The sequence below is a fragment of the Anarrhichthys ocellatus genome, unplaced genomic scaffold (genome assembly GCF_004355925.1).
Source record: "Anarrhichthys ocellatus isolate YVR2014 unplaced genomic scaffold, GSC_Weel_1.0 scaffold22, whole genome shotgun sequence".
Lineage (NCBI taxonomy): Eukaryota > Metazoa > Chordata > Actinopteri > Perciformes > Anarhichadidae > Anarrhichthys > Anarrhichthys ocellatus.
The window spans coordinates 1,036,194-1,047,910 of record NW_022280052.1 but is presented as its reverse complement, the minus strand read 5'-3'; the positions used below and the strand labels follow the sequence as shown (position 1 = coordinate 1,047,910).

Sequence of the window (11,717 nt, the reverse complement as noted above, 5' to 3'; positions counted from 1 at the left end):
TATATATATATATATATATATATATATATATATATATATATATATAAATAATCTAATATAAATAATAGAGAAACTGATTTTAAAAAAAAATGCTGTATTGTGTTGTGCAAACCAAACATTTCCTACGGCTGCAGCTTCACATTAAAATAATTTAACAAAGTTGACTTTTATTATGAAGGAGTCACAGGAAATGCAATGCATTGGTTAGTGAGCTTAACTTAAAAAATGCATCCACAAAACAAGACAACTGCCATTTTCGGTATTTATTGGACAGCGTATCAGTTTGAAATGGAACAAGAACAAGCAGCCAGTGAGCTGTTCAATGAAGACAGTTCACTTCACACAGGAATTGTTTGAGCTGGTAGCTGCGAGCTTCCTGTTAAAGTTGGCAGCATTCCAGTGTGCCAGCTAATGGACATTAGAATATCACTTGGAGAAAATTGGAAATATTTCAAAGATACTTTTGAACTGTTGCACAATGAGTTTAAACCATCCTTTAAACCATCATCCCTCAAGGCAACCATATAGAACCTATGCCTTAAAAACAGAACATGACATTGAGGAATGTTATAAACAACCCAGTAGTTGAATATTAATTCAACTTTGTTCTGATAAATATGCCCTTATTTTGAATGAAGCGAGGAGTGGAGATGAACAGAAAATTAAAAGAGAACAAAAAGACAATGTAGCGTTTTTTGGGGTTGTTGTTTTTTGTGTATTTAACTCCCACAAAGACAAAATAAATGAGTCCTCAGGCCGAGGTAAGCTGACCATCTTTACTTTCTCTGACACACACACATACACTTCTGACAGTGCAGATTCTCACCCACTGAGACACTCACTAATTGGATTAGAAGTATGCAGATGGAAAGTGCAGTCTCACATTCTCTCTCTCACACACTCTCACAGTAACTGCTTCCTCCTTGTAGGTTTGTAGCATTTCATACCCCTGCCCTTCATGTCAATACAGAGCCACTATACCCAAGCTCTGAAGAAAGAGAGAGAGAGAGGGGTGACAAATGCAGAAAGAGGAAGCTAGAAAGGTAGCAAGAGGTAGAAAGTGGGCAAAAATGAGAGAGCAGAGAAAGAAAGAAAGAGAGCAAACGCCTCAGGCTAGCACTGACCTCAGCTAAAATTACCCTGCTGCTGTTTTGCACCGCAGCACCCAACACCTATTCAGCACACCACCGGGTATTGTTAGCTTGTAGGGCACGATACAGTGTCCGACAAAAGGTGCCCCGCCATATTTTGGGTTTGTCAACCGTCAGGCTTGCAATGTTGCATGCGTCTACTTGATTATGTTAAGTATTCAATCTTCAAGAAACGCATAATGTTGTAGAGAGGACTGGCCAGCTGGCAGTCTAACTCTTTAATATGTCAACAGAGGGACAGAGGAGACTAGCATCATGTGAAAGAAAGAAGCCTGACGTTTGATGAATAAGAGCTTGTTGATTGGGGCATTAGTGTGAATGAAACACGACATAAATAAAGGCCCTAGTATAGCTGATGAAATTAACCCAGGTTTACTTTTGGTACTTTAGTCCCTGCCCAACATGATATAATAATATTAATAGTCATAGCCAATACCGGCCGATTAAATTGGCTCTAACACACACACACACACACACACAAATAAAGTCCCAGAACACAGCAGTGGGGTTTCTTCCTCTGAAGACCGGAGCACTGCAGCCGAATATACTCCTCAAATATATGCACACACACTTACACTTGCGCACAACACTATGTCCTTAGTCCAATACAGAAAAGCAAATGATGGAGTGTGGTTTCCTCATGCGTTTGTGTGTGTGGTTGTTAATGGACGGAGGTGTGTATGTGCTTATATGTATGCGTCTTTGATGGAGTTAGACACAGCAGAATAGAAATAAAACCTGTTCAGAAAGAATTATTGAGTATAAATATGGTTAGTGTGTGTTGAACCCCATAGTTCAGCTCAGTGTGTGTGTTCACGTATTTTTCCTTTGGAGTCTTTGCCACACAGACCTGCGACTGCACACTCACTCATTGTGTGTCAGTGTGTGGGTGCAATAGATTAAGCTATTGGTCTCTTTGACCTCATACTCCCATTAAAAGTCTGACCCCAGCTGTGCTACAGCGAGCAGTGTGTGTGCATGGGTGTGTGTGTGACAGCAGGTGACCAAAATATGTTTCTGTGAGCCTATCAGCACAATGCCTTTTATGCCTGAAGCGCTTCTCTGCAGTCTCTTATTACAGTGTGTGTGTTTGTGTGTGTGTGTCTATGAGTGGGTGAGTGCGAGAGAGAACGCCTGGCCCTCTCACACAAACACAGGGCAGTGGCGTGAAATGTGTTGTGATGTCTTCTCTATGGGAAGCAGGTCTCAGACTGCAGAGGAGACGCTCCACTTCTCAGACTCATTGTCCTGCTGTGACACACACACACACACACACACACACACACACACACACACACACACACGGCTCAACAAGCACTTTCTTCCCACCATTATGGTATTCTCTTTCCATGCCCTTGTTTTTTACTGTTGTGAAACAGTAGGGTTTCAAAGTTCATTGAGGGTTTAGGATTCAGAATTTGTTCCAATCCTACAGCTTGATATGTTTTCTAGCACAGTGTGTTACTAAGGCTGAAACCAAGTCTTATTTCCAGTATGATTCCTCCTTTAGTGTTTAAGGTGTCATGCACACACAATTCATTGCTTGGTTTATCCAATCAACAGTCAAATTTCTCCAAAAGGAGACAATAAAGACTAATTGTATCTGATCTAAACACTCAATAATATGTAGATATTCAATAAACAATGACATAAAACAAAGAAAAGCCTCACATTTGTGAAGATGCAACCCACAAAAATGTGTCTTTTTTCTTTACAGAGAGAAAGGAAGAACAATTGAAAGCTAACATGAGGTTCCGATATGAGATGATTTTACAGTGGCACTTTGGATTACGCATGTTTAAATCCACTTAAATCCGCTGGAAAAGCGATAAGGCCTTTATTCTGTATATTCCACAGACAATATATAGGTCATACAGAGTCGTGCAGAGGTGGAGAACTGCAGTGCATATGCACATACATGTGTGCATGAGTGTTGTGTTCAACCACAAAGAAAGGAACACCCCCCCCCCCCCAACCAACCATCACCATCACCACTTTACCGTCTCCCAGGGCAACAAGAACAAAATCTACCAAGAGGCATGTTGAGGATGAAGGAGAGGAGGGGAGGAGAGGAGCAGGAGGAGGCAGAGGCAGAGTGAAAGAAAGGAGAGATGAAGGCACAAAAGACAACCAAAGCTACCAAGATGTATTCTAATATAGCTGCTAGAGGGAGAATGTTAAAGGGTTAATCCCTGCAGCGAGAGACCCGTGTGCGCGTGTGAACAGGGAACTAGATGGGTGATGTGACTACTGACAGGACCCAATGTCACACTGACAAAGTGGTGTCATGCCATCTTCTTGTGCATTTGAAATTTCCCCAACAAGTACTCAAAGCAGTTTTTGCACCGAATGGAGCACCATTCTACAACTGCATGGAGCGTTTCCTGCCTCAGATTTGTTTCGGGAACCAATTTCAGTGAGTTATAAATGCATTGTCTCAATCCAATACATTTTACGTGAGAACAGCTACAACATCGAGCGGCATTTTACCACAAGTGCAGCTAATTAATCTGCTCGCAGTCAAGTGCAGAGTCCACAATCTCTAACTGGTCTCTAATTAGTGGAGATAAACATCAGAAGAAAGGTATATGATGATATATTTTTAAAACCTTTTTCAAAATGATCAATGCATCATATTCAGATGTATCAATAATGTATCATTGTTAAGGTGATATATCTAAACTTGTGATGATATATACTTTAGGTCTCATCAGTAGATACATGACAGCTTTTCCATTATAGACATCATATTTATATATTCAATTTGGAAGTCAGAGGCAAAGACCAATGACAAAAAAAATGAGTGTCAAAGTCATCCAATAAGATGTGGGAAGGATGCTTAGTGGATGAACGCAATGTGATTCACTCGATGTACTCCCCGCATTATCCAAAATGCTCCTATGTTCTTCACGAGCTCTCCTCTACAGTGTCCTTTTCCTCCCAGTCAAATCTGTCCCATCTTCTGTCTCCACCTCAACCTCTTCCTCCTCTCCGCTGAGCTCTGCTGGTGATGCTGGGTTTTGGGGAGGGGGCACAGTGGCAGTGCTGGCATCTGCTGGAAGGGCCGGCACGCTGCCAGCCACTGAGCATCACTCCGGCAACCAGAGTCACGCTGTTGGATTTATCTCCAACCAACCTGTCAGCTGATGCTCTTTGTGGGCATAAGACGAGTGGGCATAGCCTCTTTGGCACTCGCACTGCCAAGGTGCCCACAGGAGATTTTTATTTTTTTTTGTTTTTTTTAACGGGGGGGGGGGGGGGAGGAAAAGTCCCTTAGTGGGTGCTACAATGCCGGGGATGTGAGACAGCTTTTTACAAGGAACCCAACTTCCAATGCAGGCTGATGGCTGAAGCACTCAAAGTATACGGAGCGTAAGGTGGGTAGGAAGGGAGAGCGGGCAAGAGATGGAGGTAGCTAAAGAGAGTATAAGGCACAGCAAGAGGTAAAAAGTAGATAAAAAGGTAGAGACTGAGCAGGATATGTAGCAAGAGGAGTGAGGAGAGACGACAGTGGCAGAGCACATTTCTGCCAAAGACAAAGTGGCTCAGTTAAAAGAGCAGTCTGTCACCTTGTGGCTTTAAGTACCATTTTCACATTCTCTTTGAGCAACTCTTCAACAGAAACAACAAAGTAAACCACACCTGCTGGAGGGAAGGAGAGCTCATTAAAATCTAATTCCGACCAAGCGTTGCCCAATAAATGTCCAACAATCCCAATCGGTCTCTGCAGCGAATGAGACGTGCGTGTAAATGTCACGGCATTCATCCAGGAAACTCCCAAGATATTCAGCAGCCACCCCTCATGGTGGGCGTGTGGGATGAGAGCATCACAGGTTTGGCGTGCTGGTCCCCAAGATAAGCAATAAATCAATTGGCCACTCATATAACCATGCAAGCAATTAGTACCATGACAAATTCATAAGGGGGCGATTACTCGGCTAGTTGTCCGTGCAATTTCCTGAATGTGTCCAGTCAAACCAGAATCCCATACTGTGGGTCTTTTTCACAGAAGGACATAATACAATATCTGATTGCCCGATATCATATATGCAGTTCTGTGCTGGAAACTCAAATTACAATCTCTCCCCGTCTACAGAATCAGAGGTACCCTTGAGAACAGAAAAGCAGCCAATTTGTGATCGGCGACATAACAGTATTTGCATTAGAGCATGATGCATTACTCAGCAGCGAGGTGTCGTGACACATACCACTGCAATTTGATCATACTATTTCAGATATGACACAATCTGTGAAGCCATTATATAGCCAGAGCATTAGGAGACAGTATAGCAGGGCGAGCTGATAGCAGGACTGGCATTATCTCTACAGTCACAGCAAGAGTAATAATATCATGAAATAGCCCCGCTCTGACCCGGTAGGGCCACAGCTCTCTTGTGTCAGAGGTTTGATGTAGAATAAAATAAGTACGAAATTAGTTAAATTCCTGTGCCCATGTGACCTGACCAATGATCCAGGATCAGCAGTTTCTGTACCGACGTCTGCAGACTAACAACTGTAAGGGAGATTCCAGAGGGGCCCCAAAGCAAAAATAATAAGCAGCTTATTCTCAGTACAACTTCATTCATTTCAACGTTACATATGTGGATCTAATCAGGAACAGCATATGCTTTTATCCAGTTATGTTCCAGCTCATATCAAATGAGCAGGATGCGTGACCATCATCAAATAATGGTCTGGTGTCGAATGTGTCCCAAATCTTTTGATACTTTTTGTAGCAAGCAACGGCAACATTAAGTTTATCTGCCAAGGTAACAAGGGTCTGGGCTACTTACGACAGTTCTCCTCGTCGCTGCTGTCTGAACAATCATCATCATCGTCACATCTCCACAGGGTTGGGATGCAACGTCCGTTCTTGCACTGGAACTGCCCTGTTTCACACTCCGACTCCGTATTAGTTCCTGTGTGGTCATAAAAAATTTTTTTAAAAACAAGTTGTCAATCAATTATTTGGTCCATTAAGTGATCAGAATGTGAACATTGAATAAAAGTGACTTAATGTAATTAAGTCACTTTTAAAGAAAGTCTAGTTAGAAGCGTGGACACGTGGTGGGGGTATTATAGACATTTAGAGAAAGGAGGCAGTGAGAATGCTTTATCAAAACCTGCCGACTGTTTACGTGGCTGCTTGTTTGTTGTTTGTGAGATGAACTGGAAAATTTAAACAATCTCCATTTTTCAAAATAGCCTCTAAAAGACGTACCGTTACTGCAATAACTGCAATAATCATTAATTCTGTCCTGATTATTGTGGGTAAAATGGTAAATAGCTCAAATTGCTCTAAATCTTCCAATACTGTGTGTAGGCTTCCTCCATGATAATTGTTGTAGTGTTTTTCTAAAAAAATGCAACATTCCTACAACATGATTTACACCTTTCCTGTTATAATACGCTTATGATGGACTTGCTTATATCGTATATGTATCAATAGGCTTTTGGTGCGACCGCGAGCGCCTACCACCAGTGTCCTGCTGGTACTTCAACACAAAGATGTGTGTTTAGGCAAATCTATTTCAGCGTTTATTTAATGTTTTCGTCTACAGCTACAAAAGCTCCAAGCACAGAAGCGTGCAGCCCTCCCGTCACCACATGCATCCTATGTCTAAGCAAGAACACCAGCCTACTGCATTTAGACACGTGCTGGCGTTTTACGGATCTTTTCTTCCGCGTATTCTCGCCTCATGTCACCGGATGAACGCGATGTACCCTGCGCGGGCAAAAAGTGGCGACCCAGGTGCGAGCCACAGCATCATGACAGAAGTCTTTGCAAAGACACATTAGCGCCGCGCTTTGGGAAGACGCGGACTACAAGGAGAGACGATCCGCGTCTCAGCTGGCACAACGATCCCCCCCCCCCCCCCAAAAAAGCGTCGCCGTCCGCGATGTGATGCACAGTCAACTCCTCGCGGAGGCAAGTGTCTTACCTTTAGCGCCGTGGAGCTCCATGAGTAACAAATGTAATAGCACGAGCTTTCCGACTTCTGTCCACATCTTTAGATCCTGGCGGGGTCTACGGTTGTGTTCATACAAAGTGAAAAGCCGCTGAAGGATCCCCAACCTCTCGCTCTCGCGCTGTGTGTTCCTCTCTCTGCCTCTGCTCCTGCGCGTGTGAATGTGTGCGATCAGAGCCAGGCTCTCCGCTTCCTCTCCCACTGCCTCGGCTGCGATTTGAATCAGTGACGCGTGTGGGCGGGATAGCTGGGGATGGTGCCTTCAGGTTAATGTAGTAGGTAGACAAACTACATCCAAATGGGTTGTTGTGTTAACCATTGTTGACCAGGGAAGTCATTGTAGTGGCAGCTTCTTTTACCGTCCTTCTTCGCCGCTTCTTGCAGGATGTAAAGGGTTGCTGTCCAATGATGAGGCTCGTAGTTATTAAAAGTAGTTTTATTCCATGTAAACAAAAAAATAAACTAAATCCTCATGCAGTAAAATGAGTACCAAAACACTGGCCTTCTACTGGCTATAACTAATAAGTCTATAATCTGCAGTCAGAAACACTGTAGCTCCCCATCCTGCTCCATCAAAGCCTAACTTAAAGTCCTGTCCTGCTATTTCTATCCAATAGCAGGACAGACTACAGCCTTTATCTTAATGGGGCAAAAAACATACGTCAAAGCACATTTTGCAACATGACCAATTACCTTAACTCTATTGTATGGTAAACATTTTGAAGGGCATAACACACATTACTTTCGCAATAAACATAAAATACAAAAAACTGTTAACAGTATATAATGGCTCTTACAGTCATGTTTGCAGACGTTGCGGAAGTCACCATTGAATGGTAAACAGAGGACGCTTCTCAAACTTGCAAATCACATTGAAAACAGTAGAAACAAATAAGTGTTGTTATAAGACATTGTTGGGGACATTTTCTTTAAGCCTGGAAATGAGGGGAAACAGCTAGCTTGGCCAATAACTATTTGTGTGTATATATATATATATATATATATATAGTGTAATAATGTCTATCTGAGCAGAGAAAGTCTCACTCCCTGTGTGTGTTGTGGTCCGAGCTTCTCTGTGCTTGACATAGTCTGGCCGACCAAGGGTGCTGTTGGTCAGTCAGGGGGTTACAGCTGATAATGCCATCCCAACAGAAGGTGTCATCGCAGAAGAGTAGCACCCACTGTCGGGTTCCCCCTCAGGTAAACACTGTCAGCTCATTATTTTTGCTGTTCTTTGCACTGTTGGCGCTGTTAGCAATTTAATTATCAACAACATTATTTCACTTTTGTTTCTCACTAGCTTCAAGCTGGAGCTGTTCCTCTTTTTTTACTTTCGAAGGCATATAATAAGGGTTTCTTTCAGTTCACGTCTTCTAAAGGAAGCTTATTAAACAGCTGAGTGACTGTAACGGCATTTCTTTAGTTGAAAAAAAAACTATAAGCATTTATAGTTTACATTTGTCATACGTCCTCTGCAATATTCGGCTTGCTGATTTTCAGTTGGCTCGAATTCTCATAATCATTGAGGCAGCCAAAGACCATCATTTAATGAAACAGAGTTGGGTGCATGTAGAGTCATATCTGCAATGATACCTGAAGGCGGCGAAGTAACCAAACATATTCAGAGTATGGAGAGAATTTCAACTCAATGAAAAGTGTGTGCAATGAAAGGGAACAGGCAGGTCTGTACTGCTGTATGCAGGAAGAGTTCAAATTTGATTTGCTGCAGTTCAACATGGCTCATGTGCATGAAATGACTTTAACACATGAATCAACACATGAATAATGAATAAACTACTGTATAAATAGAGGGGGGGAAACACAATTCTTGCCTCTTATACATTATTCAATAAAATGAGTGTGAATGAAACATTAAAAGGCTGGCACAGGTGCAGAAAATAGTCATAATGAGTCTTTGCATCATGTTCACGATGACTGCTACCTGGGTGTAGTTGCAAAGTTTGTCCTCAAGGGGAAAAAAACACCAAAAAAGGAAAGCCCTGTTATTTCTGCAGACTATATCCCAGTTCACTCAAAATGTATGGTATAAGTTACCAAAGAAAGCTGAGTCTTTTTGGGGTCAAATGTTTGCACGTGGGATCTACTTTGTGAATGCATTATGGGCAATAACCGCTGACATTACCACTTCTATTCAGTCTACATATGGTCTGTGAACTAGAAAAAATAAAATGTCAGCTGGTGTTACATCCTCCTGGTTTTATTGTATATCTTTGAGCTGTGCACAATAAGTTTCATGTATGCACAACTATAGCATACGTATGTCATCTTTTATCCATCAAGCCCGGAGGATTACACCATGTGTGTTGTACCTACAGTGCAGTGCAGCCCTGCAGTAAGGATGAGCTCGGGGACGGGCATGAATTAGAGCAGAAGAGCAAGAGCAAGTTTTCTGTCCAGACTCTAGACAGCTGCCAGCAGCTACGTGCTGAAATATTGCTGGAAAAATATATGTAACATGGATAAAAAGGCCACATGCATAAATTACTGGCTTCCTGAATATACACGATTTCATATTATTTTCATTACTGCAAGCAAGTAGTTTTAGAAGAGGATGGAAATATATACATTGCAAAAGGTGCAACACACTGTGGGGTAGGTGTTGAGAATGCCACATTTATGTACTGTGAGAGTTGATCAGCTGTTTAGACAGAAGAGGAGTGCCTCAATCTGTATTGCAAATTAAGTATGATTAACATACAGCGTATCATTACCATAGAGTTGCAAAGAGTGTCTAGTGCAAAGAAAATGCATGTATATAAATAGTGTTAGCACATATGTTGAGTAACTATCTCAGAAAATATCAATAGCTGATTCAGCAGTTTAAAGCAACACTTGATACTTCTATATGTCTCAAATGACTAAGTGTATGAAAGGTGTCACTCGTAGTTATGAACCCACTGAGCATTATTACTTTATTTTGCAGCTCTCCTCAGTTACATGGAGCTATTCTACTGTAGTTACTCGCCAGTTTACTGTTTTTGGTTCACTTTCGCCATTTTCATCAGCATCCATTTCTGACACGGCAGACTACTTGCCCAGTACCAAATAGCAGACAAACACTGTTAGTGACTAGCTGGTGAACATAGTGGAGAATTTAGCAACCAAGGAGCCACATATTTCCCTCAGGAGTTGGTGAAGTCCTAAACAGAGTGAAGAGGAGAAGAACATTTGACTTTCATCAGGTGGTGATGAGTTTAGCGGCAATGACAGAACTGGAGCAATTCTGACAAAAACATAATTTATCTCTTCTTTACTGCTGCTTAGTGATGAGGCCAGAGCAGCATGTTCTCCTAAATGTTTTTAGCACTTAGAAAAAATAAACATAAAATTAAATTTATCAGATTCTTTGCTGAGCTCCATGGTAGCAATGTTGCAGATATTGACTGTCTCTTAATGAAGGTTGTTGCTCAGTGTCTGCTGGATGTTTTAAGGCAACAGTTAAATTTACTAACATGTTTGCCATATCAATTTTAAAAGGTGATCATATGTCCGTCTTGTGTTTACAGGGTGTTGCGCTATAACCGAAGTAGCCAAAAAACAAAGTTAAAGTAAAACTTAATCAGTTCACGACAAAGGCGTTCTGATTCACACCTCTCACTATAGCTTATTCTATAGCAATAGCAGCTGGAACTCATGGGTATCATAGTGTTTGGTAACTGCCAAAGTGACAGAAAATACACGAAATTTTGACCTCACAGAAACAATGTTGACGTATTGAAACTGATGGCTGTAAGATAAACCTATAATATCATTCAATAGTCTCAGGGACCTGAGAGTTTCTAAAAGAAAACTTATGGTGGTGAAAAATACTAATCTAATTACATGAAAACATTCTCTCCCATTATAGGCTAGTTGTGGTACTACAGCTTTACTATGTGGATATGTATTCTTTTCTCAACTCCCAGAAGTGGAGAAAACTATAACTCCAACAGATTTTGCTGAATTAATCAGTTAGGAATAATGGCCTCAGCAGTTCCAAGAAACACAGAGAAAATACAGCATGGGAGGAAGTGTGTTGCGGTGAGGCGGAGCAGCAGGGCAGTCACATTGCAGTACCACACTGTCATCGTGTTTCTACACTCACATTCAACTGTTTGAGATTTTTACCCCTGGAGGTCAGTGCTGAAATTGTGTTCATCTTTCATCCCTGCACACACAGCTGGAGCTAACTCTTGCATTCATCTTTGCCGCAGGACAGTGAGTGAGTGTGACTGGGACCTTCAGACCTTTAAGATGATTACTTTCCTCTTCTGTCTCTTTATCTCTCGCTCTGCCTCTTTTTGTCTATTGCTCGTGACCGGGATTGTTTTGCCTTCCACTTTTAATCTCTCTCTCTCTGTCTCTTTCTCTTCTTTTTCTTTTCTTCACTCATCATCCCCCTCCTCTTTCTTCCCTCCTCCGTCTTTCTTTCTCTCTACCCCTCTGACTCTTCTACCCCCTTTCTCTGCCCCGAGACAGATAGTGCTGTCGAAAGAAGGCAACAGAGCCGGTGGTCAGCAAATCTTCTGTCTTTCCCGCTGAGCATCGCCATGTGTGTGTGAATGTGTGTGTGGCACAGTGCTGGATACAGGACAGG

The 11,717-nt window shown here is 42.0% G+C and overlaps 1 protein-coding gene across 8 annotated transcripts in view; it reads right to left on the bottom strand.

Annotated features, from left to right (window-relative positions):
• The window catches only part of lrp8 (low density lipoprotein receptor-related protein 8, apolipoprotein e receptor), a 146,222-nt gene extending 138,911 nt beyond the window's left edge, over nucleotides 1-7,311 (bottom strand). For 6 of the 8 annotated variants that reach the window (XM_031859479.1, XM_031859481.1, XM_031859475.1 and 3 more), the window contains exons 1-2: nucleotides 7,094-7,311; nucleotides 5,945-6,070 (exon numbers count right to left, since the gene is read on the bottom strand). In XM_031859479.1, the coding sequence (XP_031715339.1) occupies nucleotides 5,945-6,070; nucleotides 7,094-7,160 (193 nt within the window). In that variant the 5' untranslated portion in view covers nucleotides 7,161-7,311. The remainder of the gene's footprint in view (nucleotides 1-5,944; nucleotides 6,071-7,093) is intronic. The other 2 variants (XM_031859480.1, XM_031859482.1) reach the window with 1 other exon arrangement.
• Nucleotides 7,312-11,717: the final 4,406 nt, after the last annotated feature.